Raw genomic sequence first — 25,867 nt, forward strand, 5'->3', positions numbered from 1 at the left:
TCGGAGCCAGTGGATGATGGTGTAATGGAGGTTTGCGCTAACGTGTTTGATGCTGGGTTGAGGTCATCCCGTGCCTCGTCGACCTTAGAGCGCGATCTCGAGGGTCAGGGGACTGACTTGGATCGTCCTGGTCCTATGGAAGTAGCTGAGGGCCCGTCAACCTTAGAGGTGGCTACTGCAGAGAACTTGGACCCCAAGGATGGTGCTGACACATGCCCAGCCCCTGAGGATGTCGCCGAGGATGACTTGGCTCGGGTGGGGAGTGTAAGCCACTGCCCAGCCCCCGAGGGTGCTACCGGGGATGATCCGGCTCAAGTGGGCAGTGCGAACTATGACCCAGCCCCCGAGGGTGCCCGAGCGGGGTCTCCCTCCTGTACTTCCATGGACGTTCATGCGGGATCGCCTCCGCACTCTGGCTGTATGGTGGTAGCCCAAGCCTTGGACCAGGGAGTCGCTTTAGAGGGCAGCGCCCCCGCTGACCGAGCGTTGGGCTCTGTTGAAGGCACCGAGCTGATTCCTACTGGTTCGTTGCAAGCTGCTTCGGGTGGTGGCCTTACGCCTGGTTATCAATTGATCTCTCCTGATTTGGGGATCCCTTCATTCTTTTCCAACCTCCAGGTATTGTGATGTGTTTTAGCTTGATTTTTACATTGCATGAACTGCTGTCATTACACTCATATGTTCTCCTCATCAGGCTTTGGTGGATGGGATGGCTAGCCAGATGAGGTTACAGGGTGCTTCTGTCCCAGAAGTAGCTTCGTCTCTTGCATGCTGGAATCCAGTGTCACTTCAACATCGCGTCTCTGAATTGGAGGCAACCAACGCTGGTTAGTGCTTTTTTTGCTTCTCTTTGCCTTCACTGTGGACTGCTTTACATTCTAACCCCTTTTTGTTTGATTGTCTCCTGCTAGGAATGACTCGGCAGATTTCAACTCTTGAGGAAAAACATTCCCGAGATCAGGCTGAATTGGTCCAGCGGTGTACTGACTTTGAGGAAAAGTACTATCAAAGTCAGACCGAACTTACTCAGGTCTCGGCTGCCTTGGATGATGCCAATGCACTGAGTTCTTCTCTTCACGCTCAGCTCAATTCTGAAAAGGTGATTTATGAAACTGTGCTTTGCCTTGTTGTGCTCCTATTACTTGCTTGGTTTTTGAGGTAGTTGTCTTTTGCTTGCAGGAAGAAAAACGTATCCTTGCTGCTTCTCGTGACAGTCTTGACATATTGTATCGTGATTCTAGCAACTCGCTAACCATCTTGGAGAGGAGTCACCGCTTTACTATGGAAGAATTGGACAATCAATGCTGTAAGCTGCAGGAATCCACTGATGAAGTGACCCGGCTCAAGCAGCTGATATCAGCGAAGGACGCTACCATCAAAGAACTCCGAGCTTCCAAGAAATCCATTGTCCAGGAGTTAGAAACTGCTCGACTGGCTGCCAAGATTGCCGAAGAAACTTCTGTTACTCTCAGAGCCCAGCGCGACAGAGCCATGGACAAGGCTATTCGGGCGGGGCGAATCTTGATGAGGAGACCCGGCGTGGTTGTTCCCGAGGATATAAGGGCTGATGTGAATGCTGCCCCTGATTCCTCGAGTCGTCCTTCCTCATCGATCGCTCCTGAGAAGAATATCACCAAGTAGAGAAACATTTTGCGTGCTCTGAGCGCGCGGTTAGCATGGTCGGGCATTTGTTTGAGGACATCATTTCAGTACTTAAACGACATTGTTATTCTCGTATTGTTTCAGAATTCATCAGTCTGTAAATTTGCAGTAGTAAAACGATGCACGATGGTTATGAAATTTGTTTACGGGATATAGAAGTCATCCTTATATGAGTAACTGTAATCACGTCAGATCGCCTTAAGTCGCTGCTGACTTAAGTCGATTGCTTCTGTTAATAGGGCGTAGGCGTGAGCATGCTGTACCGGCTTAAGTCGCCACTGACTTTAGTCGATTGCTCCGTTAGCAGGGCATAGTGGTCACCCCGAGTTAAGTAAGCGTGAGCATGTCACACTGCCTTAAGTCGTTGCCGTCTTAAGCCGATTGCTCCGTTAGCAGGCCATAGTGGTCACCCCGAGTTAAGTAAGCGTGAGCATGTCGCACCGCTTTAAGTCGTTGCCAACTTAAGTCGATTGCTCTGTTAGCAGGGCATAGTGGTCACCCCGAGTTAAGTAAGAGTGAGCATGTTGCACCGCCTTAAGTCGTTGCCAACTTAAGTCGATTGCTCCGTTAGCAGGGCATAGTGGTCACCCCGAGTTAAGTAAGCGTGAGCATGTTGCACCGCCTTAAGTCGTTGCCAACTTAAGTCGATTGCTCCGTTAGCAGGGCATAGTGGTCACCCCGAGTTAAGTAAGCGTGAGCATGTTGCACCGGCTTAAGTCGTTGCCAACTTAAGTCGATTGCTCCGTTGGCAGGGCATAGTGGTCACCTCGAGTTAAGTAAGCGTGAGCATGTTGCACCGCCTTAAGTCGTTGCCGACTTAAGTCGATTGCTCCGTTAGCAGGGCATAGTGGTCACCCCGAGTTAAGTAAGCGTGAGCATGTTGCACCGTCTTAAGTCGTTGCCAACTTAAGTCGATTGCTCCGTTAGCAGGGCATAGTGGTCACCCCGAGTTAAGTAAGAATGCAAGTCAATCGTGAACAAACTGAGTATCTTTGAAACCCCCTTTTTTATTGATGACATATTTCCACTATACAGAGTACATCGTCATCTCGATAGCTTTTTGAAATACAGCTAGGGATAAAACTTCCTGAGGTGTTCTATGTTCCAGGAGTTCCCGACTTCTGTGCCATCCATCTGAGTGAGGCGATATGATCCGGGCCGAGTGACTTCTGCTACTATGAAGGGTCCTTCCCATAAGGGCGATAACTTGTGCCGTCCCTCCCCCGTTAGAATTCGGCGGAGGACGAGATCTCCTACTGAGAAGGATCGCTGTCGCACAGCCTTGTCGCGATAGCGCCTCAGAGTCTGCTGGTACCGTGCTGATTGGATTACCGCATTCAGCCGTTCTTCTTCAAGTATATCAATGTCCTCCAGCCTGGTGGCCTCGACTTCTGCTATGTTTTCGAAGAACAACCTTGGCGCTCCGAACTTGAGATCGGCGGGTAGCACTGCCTCTGACCCATAGACCATGAAGAAAGGAGTGTTTCCATTGAAAGCTCGGCTGGGTTGGGTTCTTAGGCTCCAAACGACATAGGGCAATTCCCTTATCCACTTTCCTGCGAATTTTTCATTCTTATCGAAGACCTTTTTCCTGAGTGCCTCCAGTATCATCCCGTTGGCTCGCTCAACCTGCCCGTTGGCTCTTGGATGTGCTACTGATGCATACTTGATCTGAATGCTCTTTTGCTCGCATAAGTCGAAGAACTCTGAACTTGTGAAGTTGGATCCTAAGTCAGTTATGATGTTGTTTGGTATCCCGAATCTGAATATTATGTCTTGTATGAATTCCACGGCCTTGGCTGAGGTTAAAGAAGCAATGGGCTTGAACTCTATCCATTTAGTGAATTTGTCGATTGCTACCAATACATGAGTGTATCCTCCTTGAGCTTTCTTGAAAGGTCCAATCATATCCAGTCCCCAGCATGCGAAAGGCCAAGTTACTGGTATGGTCTGCAATTGCTGTGCTGGTAGGTGTTGTTGTTTTGACAAGTATTGGCAAGCTTCGCACCTCTGAACTAACTCGGCTGCATCATTCTTCGCTGTTGGCCAATAGAATATTGACCTGAGGACCTTCCCGACTAGTGTTCTGGATGATGCATGTATTCCACATTGCCCAGCATGGACCTCCTCCAGAAGTCGCTTCCCAGCAGATGAGAGAATGCACTTCATGAGGACGCCCGATGCACCTCTTCTGTACAATGTTTCCCCAATGAGTGTGTAGTGAGCCGACTGTCTGGCAATGCGCTCGGCTGAGTTCTTATCATCTGGTTCTTCTTCATTCTTTATATACTTGATGATTGGCCTTCTCCAGTCATCAGAGTCTGACTCGGGTTGATCTATAATGTTGCACTCTTCTGTTTGATCCATTGAGATGCTCGGCTGTAGTATTTCTTGCACAAAGACTCCGGGTGGGACCTGAGTTCGACTGGATCCTAGCTTGGACAGTACATCGGCTGCTGTGTTCCGATCTCTTTCTACATGATGAAATTCCAGGCCCTCAAATTTATCTTCCAGTTTTCGGACGGCAGTGCAGTATTTTCCCATTGAATCGCTTGAACAATCTCACTCTTTGTTTATTTGGCTAATGACTACTAGAGAGTCTCCGTACACCATCAATCTCTTGATGCCCAATGATATGGCGATGTTTAATCCATGGATCAGAGCTTCATACTCGGCTGCATTGTTGGAGGCCGGAAACAGCAACTGGAGGGCATATTTGAGGTGCTCGCCTCCAGGTGCGGTGAAGAGAATTCCTGCTCCTGCTCCCTGCAGCTTCAGCGAGCCATCAAAATACATTCGCCACACTTCTGAAGTCTCTAGGTTATCTGGTACTTGCTGTTCAGTCCACTCTGATACGAAAATCAACCAGTGCTTGAGTTTTGATGGCAGTACGAGGTCGAAACTCGATGTCATGAGATCCCAGCTCACAAGCCCATTTGGCTATCCGGCCAATGGCTTCCTTGTTGTGAAGAATATCCTCTATTGGAAAACCAGTGACTACTATGACTTTATGGTCATCAAAGTAGTGACGTAGCTTGCGGGCAGTTAGAAGTACTGCATATAATAGCTTCTGAACTTGAGGATACTTTTTCTTTGAGGGGCCTAGAACTTCACTGATGAAGTAAACAGGATGTTGCACTGGGTAGGCATGTCCTTCTTCTGCTCGCTCGACTACCAACGTGGTGCTTACCACGTGAGTCGTGCAAGAGATATACAGTAGCAGATCTTCAGCTGGTTGAGTTGACGTAGCTCGTCGGGGTGGCTTCAGTACTGGTGGTGTTGTCAAGAATTTCTTCAGTGCATCTAGAGCCTCCTATGCCTCTGAAGTCCACTGAAACTTATCCACCTTCTTGAGTAGCTTGTAGAATGGTAAACCTTTTTCCCCCAGCCTGGATATAAATCTGCTCAGAGCTGCCATACATCCAGTAAGTCGCTGAACCTTCTTTTGTGATCGAGGCGCTTCCATCTTCATGATAGCTTCAATCTTATCCGAATTAGCCTCAATTCCCCGGTGGCTGACGATAAACCCGAGTAACTTTCCTGCTGGTACCCCGAAAACACATTTTTCGGGATTAAGCTTCCATTTATACCGTCTCAGACTGTTGAAAACCAGCTGTAAGTCTTCGATGAAGTTTTCCGAATTCTCCGATTTGATTACCACATCATCTACGTAGGCCTCCACTCGCTTGCCCCAGTGATCGGCTAAGCACGTTTGAATGGCTCTCTGATAAGTCGCTCCAGCGTTTTTGAGGCCGAACGGCATGGAGGTATAACAGAAAGCACCAAACGGAGTGATGAACGCTGTTTTTTCCTCGTCTTCCTTTGCCAAACTAATCTGATGGTATCCGGAATAGCAATCCAAGAAAGACAGCACAGAACATCCAGCGGTGGAGTCCACCACCTGATCTATCCTTGGGAGCCCGAAGGGATCCTTCGGACAGTGTTTGTTGAGATCAGTATAGTCGACGCACATGCGCCAATCCACTTTATTCTTTTTGAGTACAAGAACAGGGTTGGCTAACCACTCGGGGTGTAACACCTCCCTAATAAATCCCGCCGCGACCAAGCGAGCTAACTCGGCGCGAATGGCCTCTCTCTTGTCGGGCATGAAACGACGTAGCTTTTGCCGAATTGGCCTTGCCTGGGGATAGACCTTCAGTTTGTGCTCGGCCAGTTCTCTTGGGACTCCCGGCATATCCGCAGGTTGCCATGCGAATACATCTCGGTTATCTTGCAGAAACTGGACGAGCGCGCTTTCCTATTTGTCGTCCAAGCTGGAGTTGATGATGGCAGTCTTGCGTTCATCAGCGAACCCCAGGTTGATCCTCTTGGTTTCTTCAGTCGGCCGCATAGAGGTCGCGGCCTGAGCTTCGTTTGCCGGTACTGCAAGGTCCTCCTCAGGCTTAGAGTTCGCCTGTGTTGGAGAAACCGTCGATGGCTTGGTGGTGAGGGCTGCTTGGATGGCCACTCGGAAACACTCTGCGGCGCCTTGGAAGTCGGCGCGCACAATTATGATTCCTTGCGGTCCTGGCATCTTCAGTGTCATGTACGTGTAATGTGGGATGGCCATGAATTTGGCCAATCCCGGCCTCCCGATGATGGCGTTGTACCCGTAGTCGAAGTTCGCCACTTCAAACCTCAGGAACTCGGTTCTGTAGTTCTCCGGAGTTCTGAAGGTGACAGGCATGTAGATGTGGCCCAGCGGGTATTCTCCTTCAGTCGGCACGATGCCGAAGAAAGGAGTGTCCGACTCGTGGAGCTCTTTGAGGTGAACTCCCAAGCCTTGGAGTGTCCGGGGGAAGGTGACGTTGATGCTGCTCCCCCCGTCCACTAGCACCTTCTTGACCCGGCTCTCTCGGATCACCGGATCGACAAGGAGCGGGTATTTGCCTAGATGGTCGAAGTTGAGCCATTGATCCTCCCGAGTGAAAGTGATCGGGTGCTCCGACCACCGATATGGGCGGGAGGACCGGTGGTCGCCACCAGTATCTGGCGGTCGTTGAGCTTTTGTTGTCTTTTGTTCTCCTGCGACCCATATCCGCCGAAGATGACGTTGACCTCCCTGTCAACGCGTGGGAAAGCTCCTCCTCCTCCCTCCTCCTGCTGATGGGGTTGTCGTGGTTCATCTGGTCCTCCCCTCGGCGGAGGAGGAGGTAGAGGTTGGAAGGGTCGGCTGTGCCCGACGGAGTGCTTGAAGTCCCGGCAGTTACGAAGAGTGTGGCGCATGTCCTTGTGGTACGGGCACTGGGCGTCGAGGATGTCGTCCAGCGTGCGCTCGCCTCCGCGAGGTCTTCCTCGGGCGCGAGAGGCAGGTGGTCCGGCGGCGTGTACTTCTTCGCGAGGCCTCTTCTCCCATCGTTTGTCGGGTTGCTGGTTCGCGTCGTGTCGTGGTGCTGCCGGTGCGGGCTTTGCTCCTCCGATGAGGTCCTGGGCTCGCTCGTCGGCGGTGATGTAGAGGTCGGCTTCCCGAAACAGCTCCTCGGAGGTAGTCGGCGCCTTCTGTAGTATGGCTCGGACGAAAGCCGAGTCATTGGATCCTCTGTAGAAGTCCTCGATCACGACCGCCTCCGTGACCTCGGGGATACGATTTCTCATGGTCTGGAACCTTTTGAGGTACGACCGGAGAGTTTCGTCCCCTCGGCGCTTGATGGATTTGAGGTCCCATGGTTGCGCCGTTTTGTCGGAGAGGGACTGGAAATTGGCGGTGAAGCGTCGACTGAAGTCGCCCCAGTCGTCGATGCAGTGTCGGGGTAGATGTCGCAGCCATTGCAGCGCGTCTTGCCCAAGGACAATGGGTAAGTACGCGGTCATCACGTCTTCGGACGCCCCGGCAGCTCGAGCAGCGGTGGTGTAGACGGCTAGCCAACCCCCTGGATCCTGCTTAGGTTCATATTTGTCGACATTGGATACCTTGAAGTTGGGAGGCCATTGGATGGCCCTAAGGCGCGGAGTAAGAGCAGACACTCCGCATGTGTCCTCCTGTCGTCGGGGATGATGTCTGTCCTGGGGAGGGGAGTAGTTGTTGTGGTTCCTCGACCGTCCTCGGGTGGTACCGCCAGTTGAGGCCGTTGCCGACTCAGTTCTGGTGGCCTAGCTCCGAGCTGGGATGCCATGATCCCTGTCGTACTCCTCTCGGCGGCGGATCTCGTTCTCATGCCGCCGTTCACACGAAGCATTGATGGAGCTTCACGCGTCTCGGCGACTATTGATGGCGTGTCGTAGATCGTTCGACGGGTGAGCAAGCGGTAGAAGATGGTTGGCCGCCTGGGTGAACAGTCGTTGGTAGCCCTCGGCGTCGGGAGTCCGAGGGAGTCCATCAGCTATCCGAGCTAGTACTCCTCTGACTTCGCTCGGCGTGTTCATGGCTCGGGTGAAGTCGGGGTTCAGGTTGCGCCCGAAGAATGGATTCTCCCGGCGTTGCCTTGCATCTTGGTCGGCTTGTTCCTGAGCCCGTCGGCGATCACGTCGTCGGGAGTTCCTTCGTTCCCTGAAGACGCGTTCTTCCGGAGTTTCTCCTATCTCCGAGACCTCGTCTCGCGAGACAGGTTGTTCCGGATCCCGTTCTCCGGCCGCGTGATGTCGTCGAACGTTCCTGCGCTGGTTCCTCCGTCGGCGGGATTCTCGTTGAGGCGGTTCTTCTCCGGGTGCGGTCGGCTCGTCGGAGACGGTGGGCGACTCCGCTCTCCCGATGAAGAGGACGTCGGGATAGAATGGTGCTGCTGTCATGGCGACCTTCTTTCTGTTCTCCTTTGAGGGCGGAGGAACGGAAAGAACAACTTGCTTCCCCTTGGTTTCCTTCTTCCTCGCGATCTGTGTCCATTCTCTTGTCGGGGAAGTAGACAGTGGAGTTCTCCGGGTCAGCGGGCCCTCGGCCCTCGACTTTCCGGAGATGATCTTTTTCCGGAGAGCTGGAGGTTGCGCTTCTCCGGCATTTTCGGAGTTTGTTGGAGGAGACTTCTTTTCCGGCGGATCCGCAATGCGGTGTAGAGTTCCCTTCTCATCTGCTACGGATGAGATCGTTCCGAAGCAGAATACGGATCTAGGACGAAGGGTGATCTTGCTGTAGAAGGTGACGGCCATTGAGCTAGCTTGGATCGTCGACACACACCCCCTACCTGGCGCGCCAGCTGTCGGTGTTTTGGGTCCGACCGCACACCCGGGGTTGCCCCTCAAGGTGTTTTTAGGAGTAGGACGGTGTCGACGACTGTAGCAAAATGGTTCGTGCCAGATGCACGAGGGACAGTGGACAATGTTTACAGGTTCGGGCCGCTTAGAGACGTGTAACACCCTACGTCCTGATGAGTATGCTTGGTGAACGAGGTTACAAGAGAGCTCTCTGAATTGAGAATGCAGAGAGTTGGTGTGGGTGGCTAAGTAATAGGTCGATCGTTCTAAAGGGGTGCCCCCTAGGCCTTATATACTCGACTGTGGGGCAATACACGTGGATATGATAACAATGTGTAGCTAAAAGATAGTGAACTGTTTTAGTTTATCTCCCTGTAGCTCTGTCGACTTATCCTCGCATGGCTCCGTTGCATGGGGGCTCCATCGCGAGAAAGTCAGATCTCTGTTGTGGTCGCTCGCTCGACGTTGTGGGCCGTCCGGGTTTGCACCAATCTGGCCTTGTGTCAAACTGCTTCGCTGATTGTTCCTCCCCAGGCCCACGAAAGAATGACCTTATGATTTATTGGGCCCCTGGGCCTTTCGTGAGGTCTTTTACTCTTTTAGTGGACCCGGGGGATATCTATCCCCCACAGGTCGGGCGAGGTGGAGTCCGTCGTCCGAGGACGAGGCTGAGTCTGAGCCCTGGGGTCGGGCGAAGCGGAGTCCGTTGTCCGAGGTCGAGGCTGAGTCCGAGCCCTGGGGTCGGGCGAGGCGGAGTCCGTCGTCTGGCGTCGAGGTTGAGCCCAAGCTCTAGGGTCGGGCGAGGCGGAGCTTCCTATGGCGCCCGAGGCTGGACTTAGCTGCTGTCAGCCTTACTCTGTCGAGTGGCACAACAGTCGGAGCAGGGCAGGCGGCGCTGTTTTCCTGTCAGGTCGGTCAGTGGAGCGGCAAAGTGACTGCGGTCACTTCGGCCCTGTCGACTGAGGAGCACGCGTCAGGATAAGGTGTCAGTCGATCCTTGCTGCGATACGGTCGGTTGGCGTGGCGATTTGGCCAAGGTTGCTTCTCCCCGAAGCCTGGGCCTCGGGCGAGCTGAAGGTACGTCCGTTGCTTGAGGGGACCCTCGGGCGAGACGTGAATCCTCCTGGGTCGGCTGCCTTTGCCCGAGGCTGGGCTCGGGCGAGGCGAGATCGTGTCCCTTGAGTGGACGGAGCCTTGACCTAAATCGCGCCCATCAGGCCTTTGCAGCTTTGTGCTGATGGGGGTTACCAGCTGAGATTAGGAGTCTTGGGGGTACCCCTAATTATGGTCCCCGACACTTGCCTAGTCCACGTTGTGGCGTCCCAATGAATGAGAGTTGCACTCAACTCCTTTCAAGTGATCCAATGATCAACTTGAATACCACGGTGTTCTTCTTTCTTTACTCTTTCCCGTTTGCGAGGAACCTCCACAACTTGGAGCCTCTCGCCCTTACAATGAGATGATCACAAAGAAGCACAGATGTAAGAGTGGGAAGAGCAACACACACAAGCCTCAAAGCACGAGTACAAACACGCACACAAGTCACAACTTGAGCTCTAAGATCACACACGTAGTTCTTAACTCAAGAGGAGCTCAAATTGCTATCACAACAAATCAAATGCGCTAGAGAGATGTCTTGGTGCTAAGAGATGATCAAAGAATGATTGGTGTGCTCCTTCATGCGCCTAGGGGTCCCTTTTATAGCCCCATGGCAGCTAGGAGCCGTTGAGAGCAATCCAGGAAGGCAATTCTTGTCTTCTGTCGATTGGTGCACCGGACAGTCCGGTGCACCACCGGACACTGTTCGGTGCAGATTTCTTTCCTATTCTAAGCCGACCATTGATGATTTGGAGCCATTGGCGCACTGGACACTGTCCGGTGCACACCGGACAGTCCGGTGCCCCCTTCTGACCGTTGGCTTGGCCACGCGTCACGCACAGATTGCGCAGCCGACCGTTGGCTCACCGGACAGTCCAGTGCACCACCGGACAGTCCGGTGATTTATAGACGTACGCCGTCGTCGAGATCCAAGAGCAGGCAGTTCACCAGACGCCAGCCTGGCGCACCGGACACTGTCCGGTGCACCACCGGACAATCCGGTGCACCCAGACTGAGCAGAGTCTTGGCTGCTCGAGCCAAGTCTTTTCCATTTGTCTTTTCTCTGATTGTAGCACATAGACAAATATGTTAGTACACAAAAACCAATGTACTAAGTCTAGAATCATACCTTTGTATTGATTTGCACTTTGTCCACCATTTGGCATAGTTTAACACATAACCATTTGTGTTGGACACTTAATCACCAAAATACTTAGAAATGGCCCAAGGGCACATTTCCCTTTCGATCTCCCCCTTTTTGGTGATTTATGCCAACACAACAAAAAGCAACATATAGAAGTGCAACATCAATGCAAATGAGAACAAGAATTTGTTTTGATTCAAATTTGCCATATTTGGATCATTCTTTGCCACCACTTGATTTGTTTTTGCAAATCAAACTCAATTTCCTATCTCTAAGTCAAATTCACTTGTTGAGGCATAGAGAAAGGTATTCCAAGAGAAATTGATCAAGGATTCAAAAACTCCCCCTTTTCCCATAAACAAACATTCTCCCCACAAGAGACCAATTTTTTGACAATAAGAGACCATAAGAGTATTTTGACAAAACAAAAGCTCTAACTCTACTATTTTCAAAATTCTCAAGTGGTAGCTGATCCATTTCTTGCTTTGGCCTTAATTTCTCCCCCTTTGGCATCAAGCACCAAAACGAGATCATTTTTGGCCCTTTAACCTCATTGCCTCACCAAAATTGCCAATTTAAGAGCAAAAGGCAATAAGAGCATGGAGATGAACTTGGAGTAAGTTACCCTCTCATCGGAGTGCAGTGGAAGTCTTTCATGGTCCAAGTCCACCTTTCCCTTTCAATACACCTTTGAGACTAATTTAAGAAAACTCAAGCACATGATTAGTCTCAAAGAGTCAAGTTGTAGCAAATCTCCCCCTAAATACGTGCATCACTCACACATGGACTTTTGAGGTCCGGGGATGTCTTGCACAACTTGAACACCATAAATAAACAACAATATGCCTAAAGGAACATGATCAAAGGCATAAAACACATGTATGCTATAAATCAATCTAAGTTCCGTGAATCTAAGACATTTAGCTCACTACGCATCCTGCAAAAGGTTGACTCATCTAGAGGCTTGGTAAAGATATCGGCTAGCTGGTTCTCGGTGCTAACATAAAACACTTCGATATCTCCCTTTTGCTGGTGGTCTCTCAAAAAGTGATGCCGGATGTCTATGTGCTTTGTGCGGCTGTGTTCAACAGGATTATCCGCCATGCGGATAGCACTCTCATTATCACATAGGAGTGGGACTTTGCTCAGATTGTAGCCAAAGTCCCGGAGGGTTTGCCTCATCCAAAGTAGTTGCGCGCAACACTGTCCTGCGGCAACATACTCGGCCTCAGCGGTGGATAGGGCAACGGAAGTTTGTTTCTTAGAACTCCAAGACACCAGGTACCTTCCTAAGAATTGGCATGTCCCTGATGTACTCTTCCTATCAACCTTACATCCAGCATAATCGGAGTCTGAATATCCAATTAAGTCAAAGGTAGACCCCTTTGGATACCAGATCCCGAAGCAAGGCGTAGCGACTAAATATCTAAGAATTCTCTTCACGGCTACTAAGTGACACTCCCTTGGATCGGATTGAAATCTAGCACACATGCATACACTAAGCATAATATCCGGTCTACTAGCCCATAAGTACAACAAGGAACCTATCATAGACCGGTATGCTTTTTGATCAACAGACTTACCTCCTTTGTTGAGGTCGACGTGTCCGTCAGTTCCCATTGGAGTCTTTGCGGGCTTGGCGTCCTTCATCCCAAACCGCTTGATCAAGTCTTGTGTGTACTTCGTTTGGGAGATGAAAGTGCCGTCCTTGAGTTGCTTCACTTGGAACCCAAGGAAGTAGTTCAACTCGCCCATCATCGACATTTCAAACTTTTGAGTCATCACCCTGCTAAACTCTTCACAAGACTTTTGGTTAGTAGAACCAAATATTATGTCATCGACATAAATTTGGCACACAAATAAGTCACCATCACAAGTCTTAGTGAATAAAGTTGGATTGGCTTTCCCAACCTTGAAAGCATTAGCAATTAAAAAGTCTCTAAGGCATTCATACCATGCTCTTGGGGCTTGGTGAGTCTTTGTACGTCATCACCAGGTTGTGAACATAGTTCGAGTACCTTTGAATTTGCAAGTTACTATGTGTGCTTCCTCAAGTCCTCATTCATCTATTTGGCTACTTTTGTAACCAATATTTCAGGAATTAGTTACTAGGTGTTTCTTATTTTATAGATCCATACAAAGAAAAGAAATCAGTTGTTGCATAAGAGGTTGAATTCTATCATCTTCATTTCCTACATCCGAAAGATGAAAGATAGGTTCCAAAAACTACGCCACAAGAAAGGGGAAAATTTTGATCCATTGGTTCATGAGGACTTCAACTGGGACATTGAGTTGGCTGATTCTTTGCATGTAGGCTCTAAAGGTGGGCGTAGGTGTGAGTGTGACCTTACATGGGACCTTGTGGATAATGCCATTGGAGCATCAGAAGCACTTCGTGGCCGAAACCTACTAAGAAGAGCTCATAATGTTTAGTCAAAAAGAAATTATGTTGTTGCACAAAATATGCAAGAGGCCAAAGGGGAAGATAAAGAAAATGGTACATATGATGATGCAGAAATCACATATTGTGAATATTAACTTGATGGTGGCAATGATGGTGGAAAGGGGAGGCACCCAATATCCCAGGAGAGTTTGATGATGATTTTTGAGAGGTGGGATATTAACTATTGCTAGATTTCATTAGCATATTTGCAGCATTAGTAGCAACAACTAGTTACTATTAACTATGCCATTATAAACTGTCTATGTGGCTATTTCAGATTTGATATTGTGTTGTTTTATATTTTGTGACTTGCTATTGTTCCTTTAGAAACTACTTTGGATTCACTATTGTGATGATTTATAGCTTATGAGTTATTGGTTGCCTGGTTGTATATGTTGGCTAATAAGGCGTCGCCTAGGCGTCCAGACGTTGGTTGTGCGCCTAGTGTTGAGAACCGAAAGTGGCACGCGGACAGTCCGCGGTCTGAACGGTTCGCCGTAGTGGCGCGGACCGTCCACGTGTAAGTAGAATCAGTTAGGATTCTGTATTGCCGTCCTTAGAACCATGGTGAGGAGGAGAAGACGATAAGGCCTAAATATCGCAGTGAGAAGCTGGCAATTGCTTTTGTGCTTCTAAATCCTGCTCCAGGAGCTACACTGCCTATTGCGAAGAATCTCCGCGTGTGGCAAGATGCCACTCGATGGCAAAGCTTGTCTCAATGGCTTTCAGTAGGCGAATTGTATTCAGGGATCCAAATCGCTTCCATGAAGAAGGGATCTGCTCTTGTGGTGACTAAAATCCTTGTAACTCAATATCTTGTACTGCAATGCCTTCCACTCAGGTTTTGCGAACATGCATATCCATGGAAAACCTACTGACGACTAATTATTCTCTTTATGAGTATTATTGGTCCTGGTCTGATACTAGGTTACGTACGTGACCTTGAATATGCTGTTGAATATCCAATCATGGCTAGAGCTCATTTAGCTCCCGAATTTTCTGAGTTGAGTGCATATCGATCAGGATTACTCATTGAGTTCTGCCTTGACTACTACAACTATTATTTGTCACCTATTACAGTTGGTACAACATTACTGCATAACTTTTTCTTGCTTGAAGAAAAAGATCACAGTAAAACTGATTTTTTTAATACTCCCTCCCTCTATCCTAAAAAGTAGTTCTTTTTGCTTATTTTTTCTGTCCACATTGATTCAAATGATAATGAATATATACATACATGTAAACTATATTTATATGTTACTCGATGAATGTATAATCAATCTAAAACGCAATATATTTTAGGAGGGATGGAGTAGAAAAGAGACGATGTTTTTATTTGAATTTCATATGTATATGGTTTCACCCAAAACTTGCCTTGAATCTTCCCCGGAATCAGCTCTTCATTCATTAAAGGCATCGCCTCTAGGATTCTGGCACGTAACTATCTGAGGAATCAGTTACGAAGTCTAAAGGAGTCCTTTTCTCTGTTCAGTTGCATGTCTGATGAGAGCCATAATGGCCCATTCAGGGTTCAGGCCACACGTTACACTAGCAGCGCGTAGTGCACTGTACCACACTGGTCCCGTAATAACAGTCATCACTGTTTTTTAGTTCACAAATCGATCGAGAAACCCACATTTATTTAGCTACAACCGCACGATTGAATGCTGCACAGCTGGAGCATCTGAACAGAGTTAATAAGTCACAGCCAGCCCTGGAGCGCATTACTACTGAAAAAGAGAAGAGAAGAAAAAAAAACATCCACATTGGATACACATACACATTGCGCGCGGTTTGTTGACGAGTGTTGGAGAAGTTGAAATTGTATGTTGTTGTCCCGTGTTCATGGGACTTGGTTGACCAACCCTGGCTTTCAATTATCCTCTTGAAAACACATTACGCCACCTGCTATGCTACCAGACTTGATTTCCTGGTCGATCATGTGACAAGGACATGAAGTAGAAGCTATATGGATAAAGGTAGAGACTGCCTGGAGCCAGCCAGCCAAGACGAGAGGCAGGGGAAGTTTCTTGTGTTGCCCTTTGAATTGATCAACCATAGAGTAAAAGAACGCGCTCTTTTGCAGCTGGAATCCATGAGAGCACCTTTTTTTTTTATTATATATCTCCCCACTTTGACCAATCCAGCAATCCTTATCGAACGCATTATTCCACTCATCATTTGGTGTAGTACTAAACTAGATTCTTTTCAATTTATTATTATCGTCTTGCGTTTCCTTGCTCCTCTCCTCTGTTTCCCTTAGCTCCAGTTCTTGAATAGGTCGGCCATGTGTTGTCGCCAAGCATAACTTTTCAACAATGGTTGCTATCTAGATCGATCGCGAGACCGGCATGCTGTAATTAATGTACGTGCACCAGCTCTTATGAAGACTCGAAAGGCTGCACGATTATCCCGGCATTTATATCATTTTTTTGTAACCTATAAAAAGGCAAAACAATGTTGACATCCTTACGTTGTTTTTCTTTGCTTCCTCCCACTTTAGCAGTGGTCCTAGCTATAGTTCTGTCTAGGCATGCATGGTCCCTCGTCTAAACGTACTACAGCTACAAACTCAACTGTTTGTACCGACGAGATGCTATGAGAAGCCAAGTATTTTGCAGATCGTACTGCTAGAGAGCATTGTTTAGCTATGACTTGGAAGTACTACAGCATTGGAAAACCAGTACAAGAAACAAATAAAAGGAATGCATTGATAAGTCTCTCTCTCACCAAACTTTCAGTTGAGCTGTGCAGTGCAATTTTTTTTCTTTTCTTTTTCTTTTGGGGAATATCAATATGCTTAGCATTCCGTGATGAAAAATCTATGAATCCATTATTAATCTTTTGCTGAGAAATAAAAGTTACAGTATATACCATGTGTATGCATTTACCCTTTCGATTTTGACACCACAAGCTAGGCAAGGGAAGCAATCGCGAGTTACCACGGTTCACGGATCAGTATACAGGCGGCGGAGGAGCATGCATAGGTGGAGGTGGAGGTGGCGAAGACGGTGGCGCGATGCACCCGTGGGCGTCGCAGCGCACCCTCGGCTGGTGCAGGAACGAGATGCACTCCTCGCCCGGGCGCTGGTCGGGGCGCCCGGCGATGCAGTTCTGGCGGTCGTCGACGCGCGGCACCTCGAGGCACCGGTGCGGCTCGCCGCAGAAGAAGTTGTACGAGTAGGTGAAGTTCTTGAGGTGCGGCAGGCCGCAGACGCTCTCCGGTATCTCGCCGGCGAGGCGGTTGTGCGCGACGTCGAGCTGCTCCAGCGCCCGCATGTTGCCGATCGTGTCCGGCAGGGTGCCGGCGATGCTGTTGAAGCTGAGGTCCAGCACGGTGAGCTTGTCCAGCTTGCCGATCTCGGGCGGGATGCAGGAGGAGATGCCGCTGTTGAGCAGGATCAGCTCGTTGAGCGTGGCGGCCATGTCGCCGATGCTGCTCGGCAGGCAGCCGCTGACCCGCTGCAGGTTGGCCAGCACGATCACCGACGCCGTCGAGTTGGTGAAGCTGTCGGGCAGCGTGAACTCGAAGTGGTTGTTGTTGATGAAGAGCGCGTCGACCTTCTTGTCGAAGATGGCCGCCGGCACCTCGCCGCAGAAGTTGTTGAACCTGATGTCCACGTACTGGACGTTGGGGAGGCAGAGGAGCTGCGGCGGGAAGGGCCCGGAGAGCTGGTTGTTGCTGACGTCGATCTCGTGGAGGAGGTGGAGGGAGCGGAGCGAGTCGGGGAGGGAGCCGCTGAAGCGGTTGGAGTTGAGGTGGAAGACGGCGAGGTCGGACAGGAGGCCCAGCTCCTCGGGGAGCGTCCCGGCGAGGTCGCCGTGGTTGAGGTCCACGGAGGCCACCGTGCGCTGGCAGGGGTCGTCGGGCGCCGGCGCGCAGAACACGCCGAAGTAGCTGCACACGTCGGGCCCGCACCAGTTCTTGGTCAGCTTCTTGGGGTCGTCCGTGATGGCGCGCTTCAGCGCCTGCAGCGCCACGTACGCCTTCTCCAGCCGGGAGTTGTTCGCGGCCGGGGACGGCGGAGGCATGCCCGGCGCTGGCTGCGCCGAGGCCAGCAGCGGACAGGCGGCCGCGAGCACCAGGAACGCCGCCGCCGCCACCGCCGCCGCCCTCGAGCTCATCCTCGTCATGCAACGGTATAAGGCGGGCACTGGAATGTTTGGTGTCTTGCTTGCTTGCTGCTGTGTCTAGTGTGTGCTTGCTTCGTGTCCAGTGTGTGCTGTTGCCGTGTGTTCAATTTGGTGTGTGTGTATATATAGGCGCTTCATCTCTGGGGCTTCTCAGACTTGTTTTTTTCTTAAGGTTCTGCGCGTGCACCACTTGCTCATGGCCTCTAGCTTTGTTTATACTGTTCTTATTGTGCTTGGATTGGATCATTGGCACGGTTGACCACTTCGTTTGCGACAATTTCTGTTCATGTTTTTTTTTATTTGGGTGGGATATCGTGGTAAAAGTTGAGCAGGCAGCAGCAGTGATTAGATTTTTCCTACCTAATTGACCTGCCTGCCTGTTGGTGAATTCGTGACCCTTTCGCTTTCTTGCTGCCGCGTCGAAATTTTGGGCCCCTCTTTGTGGCGGTTGTCATGGTAAAAAAAAAAAAAACCCTGGACCACCAGGGTTCGTTGTTACTTGTCAGTGACAGACATTGCTGTCTCGCGCTACTTTGGTTCAGGATTTGTACCAATATATAGGAGCACAGAAAATGATTTCCCATTCATTGTCGATTGATGAACAGACAGCTGATGGGTTCTCCCAGTTCCTGTGCTCAAACAGTGGAGCTTGTTCATGTAGCCGCTAATAATCTCATCCTTCCATAAGATGATCTTCAGACCTCACCCACTGGCCACTCATAAGATGCCGCTGCTACTGCCATGCCAGCACCTTTTTTTTTCACTGATGATCTTGATTGGGTACGTTCTTCTTTCTCCGATTTCCAAATCATGCACACTAAAAGAGGGATTGCATAGTGCTCGATCAAATGATGATTGCATGAGAAAGCCAAGCATCGGTTCCATTGAAAAACCGTATGAGTACAGGTACTTCCTTTCATTACAAATTCACAACACGAAAGCAAAAGAGAGAGAGAGAGAGACGCTTTGAGTCTACCTATTATTCCCCGTGTTTGTTGGCCGCTTGTGCTACTCCTTTCGCTTTGTTTGTATGAGTAGTTTATATAACTAACCTTCTTTAGCCTAGCCTCTATGCACAGGCCTCTAATCAAACAGAAACAACCAAAACCATGTCGCCTGCGCTGCACGAATTCTTGGCTGCTTCAAGGATGCTTCCTGTTCGGAACAGTGGCCTTTTTTTCCTCTCTGCGTTCACTATTCAGTGTCGCGGTGACGCGGTCGGTCTCAGTGGTCATCGATTTCAGCTACGTACTACTGCTATAGTCTACTTTTTGTGAGGATTTAGCCATTTAGGCGAACAGCCTGGTTTATTCTTTGAGCAAAACAACTAAGCCTATTTCCTAGGCCTTTTTGCTCTACTACATAAAGGTTTTTTGTAAGAAAAAAATTCTCTAGATGTTAGGGCTAGCCATTCTCTTTTTTTTTTAAAAAAAACTTCGTTCAGTTTTTTGGTTTTAAAAAACCTCGGTTTTCTATATATTAGAAACCGATCGGTTTTCTAGAAAATGAAAAACCAAGAAGTTCGGTTTTGGTTTTTTATTTCGGTTTTTAGGTAAAAACCGAATACTAAACTTATACTCAAGACAACATATACAACAAGTTTATATGATAGATTACACATAATTTTAAAAAATAAAAATTATATAGATACAAATATTTAGATATACATCATACATCACATATAAAATAAGTAAATAACAGTTTAATTGCTTCACACATTTAGTTCACATAATCAAATAGTCAAATTTTAGAATTGATAAAGTTTGGTAATTCGTTTTTTTGTATTTCGGTTCGGTAAACGGTGAAAACCAATTACGATACCGAAAACCAAACTTTTGAGATACAAAAACCGAAATCGAACTGAACTACCGAAAACAACGATTTTTTTTGGTATTTTCGGGTTGGTTCGGTGCGTTTTAGGTTTATGGTAAAAAAAAAGTGCCCACCCCTACTAGCTGTGTCACACATAACTCCTACCTTCTGTTCTATCTATCTATGGATTTTTTTCGCAAAATAATTGCATTTGTTCAGTTCGATCACCGTGTTTTGATGATAACTAGTAATGATTAATATGTGGTGCATATACCGTAAAAATCTAGTCTAAATAACCCATTTTGCAAATTTTTGTAGTCGGATATGCACCCTTCTCAATTCTCATAGACGTCGCCCCTGATTGTTTCTGAGGCATGAACAGCTAATACGGGCTACAGTTCGATGGGTTGATGAACAAGACACATATAATTGTTGTACCTTTTTTAGATGAATAGACAATTAGTTGGTGTACTTGAAACCGAGAAACAGTGGACTAAAAATGACACGAGAAACAGGAGGAGCTCTGTAGTCGTTTTCCAACAGGATAAACCGAACCCGGGCAGGCAGCTTAGCAATTTGCCAGTACATGTCTCACTCTGACGCCTGACCAGAAATCTAAACAGAGTATATTATATCATAATATGTGATGTCTCCAAGAAAAGAGAATATGGGCAGAGAAATACAGTGAGATATAAAATACTGTATGTCCTGTCTGCTGGTGCAGGAGTTAGGAGTATACTGATGATAGGCCTGCCTGCACCTTCTGCTTTCCGTATCTCTGGAAATAATCGTATTCAGATGGTGGTCAATTCGTCTCATCATTATTGTGTACGGGTGGTGGGTCAACCATCCTCCACACCACAACCCCTGCCTTAATCCGTATTTTTAATTTCTCGCTTGACCAGATCAGTCACCAAGTAGGATTCCCTTCCTTGATCTCCTCCGATCACCATCTGTGTCGTCCATCGCACCGTGATCTGCAGCAGCTCCAGAAACCGGTCCGCCGGGCCATGGACATCACATCACACCTCGGTCTGCGTCGGATCCTGACGTGACCTGCGACTTGCTGCTGTTCATTGCAGCGCGGCAGAATCCGGTGGCACGTCGGGTTCGTGTCGCGTCGTCTCGTCGGTCGTCGCCCATTGGCCGTTGGTGAGATATTGCTCTCGTTTTCGCTCACCATTCATTCATGCATGCATGCATGCATGTGTGTGTGACCCGTCCTCTCGTGTCGATCGCTCTGAACATGTAACTTGCAGTTAGTTTATTTATGAGATAATAAAACGTGGTTCTAGCGCGTCGTCTTTGCCATGCCATGACACGGCAGGGGGTTTGAGCATCATTTTGTTAGAACATCGGTTTCTCTGGTTGTTCAGGCACTATTTGGAAAAGCAGCACAAATGCCGCTGCTAGTTTCAACGAGCTGGTGGTACCATGCCCCCAACAAAATTCCTCGAAAAAACCTTCGTTCTCTATTTGAACTAAAAAAACGTGTTTTTCATTACACCACAACCCAAAATCTGCGGCTTACTATCAGTCGCTAAAAGCCCTCTCAGCGTCTTACTACCCGTCGCTAAAAACATATGCCGACGACACATATCCGACGCTATAAGTGCCGTCGGGATAAATCTATAACGACGAACAACTTTTGCCGACAGATCATCTCACACTAATAAAACATATGCTGACTGACTTAGATATAGCGACGTACGGTTCGTTAGGATTTGCACCGACTAATGATTAGACGCTAAAAGTTCTTTTATCGACTCTTAGTAAGTTGCATAACATATAAACTAATTAAATATATGTATATATATATCTAAATATGAATAGACGATAAATATATTATTCTGCATAAGCATCAAACACAATTGGTAGATTAACATAGTTTTCTTTGAACATATCAACATAACAACCGTTATATTATAGCAGCCAATACATGTTTAGCTACAACAAAAAATAGAATTCATGGTAGCAGCCAATACATGTTTAGCTACAACAAAAAATAGAATTCATGATAGCAGCCAATACATGTTTAGCTACAACAAAAAATAGAATTCATGGTAGCAGCCATTACATGTTTAGCTACAACAAAAAAATAGAATTCATGGTAGCAGCCATTACATGTTTAGCTACAACAAAAAAATAGAATTCATGGTAGCAGCCATTACATGTTTAGCTACAACAAAATAGGATTCATGATAGCAGCTATTACATGTTTAGCAAACCAAAATCAGGGCTCAGTCTACAAAATGATTCATCTCGGAGTCTCAAACAAAAAATCCTACATATAGCATGCCATGCCATGACATGTTTAGCTACAAATTAGGATTTATTGTCTAAAAAATGCTCTGTCAGTCTCTTGTTTGTGTATGAGTCTGCAAGAAAATCTGACGTAGCGCTAATGTAGTTGTATGCTTATGGTAAAGGTTGTGCACTGTAAAGTTGTGATAGATAAAAACTAACGTATGTAGATACAGACCGGTCGAAAATAGGACAAGTGGGACGACAGTAGATATAAACACGATGCATTGGATGCAATGGATCCAGCCTAACAAAATTCTAAATATGTTCTTAAATGATATGGCAGTGCTCTTGCCCAATAATATTTCAAAAATAAAAAACTTGTGTTTCACGCCACGACCCTTGTATATACGTGTTCCTTGTGTGCTCTATGGATCATTTGCGTCTGCTAGTTTGTTGCTGCTGATGGTGATGGACACGGCTGCTCTAATTCGCAAACAGCTCTATATAGTTCTCGGCATGCATGAATGCACACATTCTTCTTCTTCCTGTGTAGGTGTGGCTGTGTCGGCTCCGTGTGTTGAGTTGACCAAATAGTACTTGTGACTTATGCAAGGGGATCATACGCTCATTATATTGGAGATAATTTTAACACGAATGTTGGGTTGGGTGATGTGTCATACATGTCATGTCATGATTATGATTAATAATTTGGTTGGCTTCTGTTGAGTTTTCTTTCCCAGAGAAAACCGGCAGGCGATTAGTGGTCTCAACTTCTTCAATGCCAAGGTCCAAACGTACGACATTTGTAACCAAAAGAGATAAGAACAAATGGCTAAGTTTATTATAGAAGTAACCGGCTTCGTCCTCTTAAAGGGAAATTAGACCTAACAATAGAAAACAATGGTGGCTAAGTTACATCCCCAAACAACACCATCCAATTGAGCCACTGCTGTATCATCCACCGAATATTCTCCGACACCACGCATTGGCCCACTTTGTTTGGGGTTTTTCTAGCTTCTGGTCACCAAAATCTGTGGACCGCCAAACGTCCCAGCTTTTCAGCTGGCTTCTATAAAAATCACTTTCGTAAAAAACGTTCAAAATCAACATAAACACATAATCGGTCGAGTCGTCAAGATAGTAAGAATCTGTCGGTTTCTAGATTCTGAACCCTTTGGACCACTTTATCTTCCTTCGTATGTAATTCTCACGATATTCAAATTCTCCACACAATCAGATTTTTTCTACAGCCAAATTCTCAGAAAAGCTGGTCAGAAAAAAGCTGAACCAAACAAGCTCATTGTCTCTCGTGTGAGGCGACTCCAGGGACTGCCGGATTGAATTTCGGCATCTATTTTGCAGAGGTAAACTGGTTTAGGTCATACTAATAAAGATTGATTGAACTTATATGATTTTTGTGCCCCTGATGATGGAAATCAATCCTTGGTTTTCAAGAAATGGGCAAGAAGGTTAACGATCAATTAGTTCTAAGTGTCGGAGTTGTTGCACACATAGATTTCTCTTTTGATCATACTGTAGAGGACATGGATGAGTAGCTTGACCTACTTAAGTCTAATGGTGAGCGGTGATCCACACTTATGAAATATCTAGTGCTAGACAACCTACATAAGCTCATGAGATGTCTTAGTTAAAACCTAACTTAAAGTTTTAAACAAACGAGTTAACGGTGCAACAAAGACAACAGACATATTTGGTGGGTACCGTATATATGTTTAGAATAAATTTATGTGTCGTGGTTTCTAGAACTCGGGGACAGTAAGATTTATGTTTGGCAGGGGTGCTAGCACGGACTCACTCTGATGGTGAGCTACGGGGGCTCGAAGGTGGATCTGAGACGAGTGGATTATACTGATTCAGGCCAGAGCCCTAGTCTAGTGTAGTGCTGACAGTATTATTGTTTGGAACGTGTTACAGTTGGGTGCTTGTGTGAAGCTCTGGGATGTCTTTGGATAGGGGTTGTCATGCCCTTTTATAATTCAAGGGTAGACGTTACAATGAAAACTTGTATCCTACTGGGGTGTCGTCTGCTGGGTCGTGCGCCGCCGTACCCCTAGTATGGCGTCACATCTCGTTCGTTCATCAATGGGTTCCTTTAGTTGTTTCGATATAGACGTAGCGGTGCTTGGTGGGTCCAGCAGAGTCAGCTCGAGGTGAGGTTTAGGGATGTCTTCAGTATAACTTTATTTTCCGTCATTCCCTCAGTGTCATCTTTTATCATGCGTAGACATATGTCTGGTACGACGTATTGGCCCGTTTCTTCCGGCGTATGGGTGACTAGGGTTGTCCGGTCCCACTAGTCAGCGGGGATACGTATCTATGTTGTGCTTGATAGAGACCCTTTCGATACCGCTTCCACGGTCTGAACATGGCTCGGTGATGTCCCATCGTGCGACGTGGTTCAATAGTACTAGGATGACTCTTCGTTTCAATAGAGGTGTTTGCCTGAGAGCCGGTTGTCATCTCGCTGAGTTGCTTGGCGGACAGTTTGGTCAGCAGCCCTGCTCCGCTAGGTTGCTCGGTGAGCAGGTCGATCGACAACCCTGCCTCGCTAGATTGCTTGACGGACAGGTTGGTCGGCAGCCCGCGTCACTGGGTTGCTCGGCGGACGGGTTGATCGGCAGCTCCGCCTCGCTGGGTTGCTCGACGGACAGGTTGGTCGGCAACTCCGCCTCGCTGGGTTGTTCGATGGATAGATTGGTCGGCAGCCCCGCCTCACAAGGTCGCTCGGCAGTATTTGTTCGGTAGGCCACTAGTAGAAAGAGACTCAAAGCCTATTGGGCAATATATTTTTACAGGCGGATTCGGTTATCAACCGTCTGTGCTATTTTTAGTGGCGGTTCCATAAGAAAACCGTCACTATAAATCGTATTTCTACAGGCGGTTCTTTAAGAAAACGCCTTTACAAATCCATGATTTCTAGTGGCGGTTTTCTTAAGGAACTGCCACTAGAAATCACTTTTATCCTTAATTTTTTGAGTTTTTCAAACGACCTCGTATAATGAAACCACCAAAATAAAAGTTGAAGATCTATAAAAGTTATGAAACTTTGTAGTTGACAACTTTATTATTTGAACTCGTTTCGGTTCTCAAAAATTGAATCTAAGTATGTCAAATTTAAAATTCAAATTTTGCAAACTACCTCGAATGAAATAAGTATCAAAATAAAAGTTGTATAACTTCAGAAGTTATTCAACTGTGTAGTTGACAACTTTTTTATTTGAATTCGTTTACGGTCTCAAAAAAGCAATTTACACTCAGTTGGTTGTAATATGCAGATAAAAAAATTACAAACTAGACAAAAAACATGTCATAGACGAAGTTGTAGCGGAGGGTACGCACGAGGGTGAGGTCGGTGATTCGATTCCTAACAACTCCATAGCGCGCGAAATTTACGCAAAAAATGCCGCGACTTGTGACTCGAGACGGGTTGGTCCTCTCCTGAAATATTTTTTTTGCAGTTTTTAAAATCCGTTTAATGTTTCTGAAAATATTTTTCACTAGCGGTTTTATTACGTCGACGGCCAATGGAAACTGATTTTCACCGGCGGTTTTCTTAACTTAACCGCTAGTGGAAATCGATTTTCACTGGCGATCCTCAGTTACCCACATATAAAAATGATGATTTCTATTAACCCTTAGCACCGACGGTTCTAAGAAACGCTAATAAAAATAGGTTCACAATCTGTAGAACTTCTTTGTACCCGTGGAGGTGTTCGTCGGCTTAGCGGGACTTCACGTCGAGCTGCTTGGCATGTGAGGTGGCCGATTAGTGGGTCGTCTTTAGGATTGATTTGGTGACAAAGGGATCCCGGAAAGATTGGAGGGGATTGAAGGAGAAATGAACTAATTTCCCCGTTAGGGCTTGTTCGGTTATTTTCAATCCATATGGATTGAAGGGGATTGATACGGATTAGAAGGGATTTTAACTTACTAGGGATTGAAACCCCCTTAATCCCCCTCAATCCATATGGATTGGGGTAGAACCGAACAAGCCCTTAATTCTCTCTAATCCTCCCGGGATCCCGGGTCACCAAATCAGCTCTCAGGAGTTTTTTTTTGTCTTCTCTAGTAACCCGTTCTAGGTACCGACAAACGGTGTGTCCGACGTGCAGCAAACATATTAACCGAGTCTAGTGTAGCACAGTATATAACACACACGACGTCTGCTCTGCCCTTGCGTC

General features: G+C 47.4%; 1 protein-coding gene across 1 annotated transcript; it reads right to left on the reverse strand.

Annotated features, from left to right (window-relative positions):
- Positions 1-16,283: 16,283 nt before the first annotated feature.
- Positions 16,284-17,789, reverse strand: LOC100285871 (systemin receptor SR160). Its single transcript, NM_001158761.2, has one exon. The coding sequence runs from the start codon at positions 17,604-17,606 to the stop codon at positions 16,428-16,430; it is 1,179 nt and encodes a 392-aa protein (NP_001152233.2). The 5' UTR covers positions 17,607-17,789; the 3' UTR covers positions 16,284-16,427.
- Positions 17,790-25,867: the final 8,078 nt, after the last annotated feature.

This window comes from Zea mays, chromosome 1 (assembly GCF_902167145.1).
Source record: "Zea mays cultivar B73 chromosome 1, Zm-B73-REFERENCE-NAM-5.0, whole genome shotgun sequence".
NCBI lineage: Eukaryota > Viridiplantae > Streptophyta > Magnoliopsida > Poales > Poaceae > Zea > Zea mays.

Coding starts and splice junctions, on each gene's coding strand:
- LOC100285871 (NM_001158761.2), bottom strand. CDS start 17,606: ATGACGAGGATGAGCTCGAGGGCGGCGGCGGTGGCGGCGGCGGCGTTC.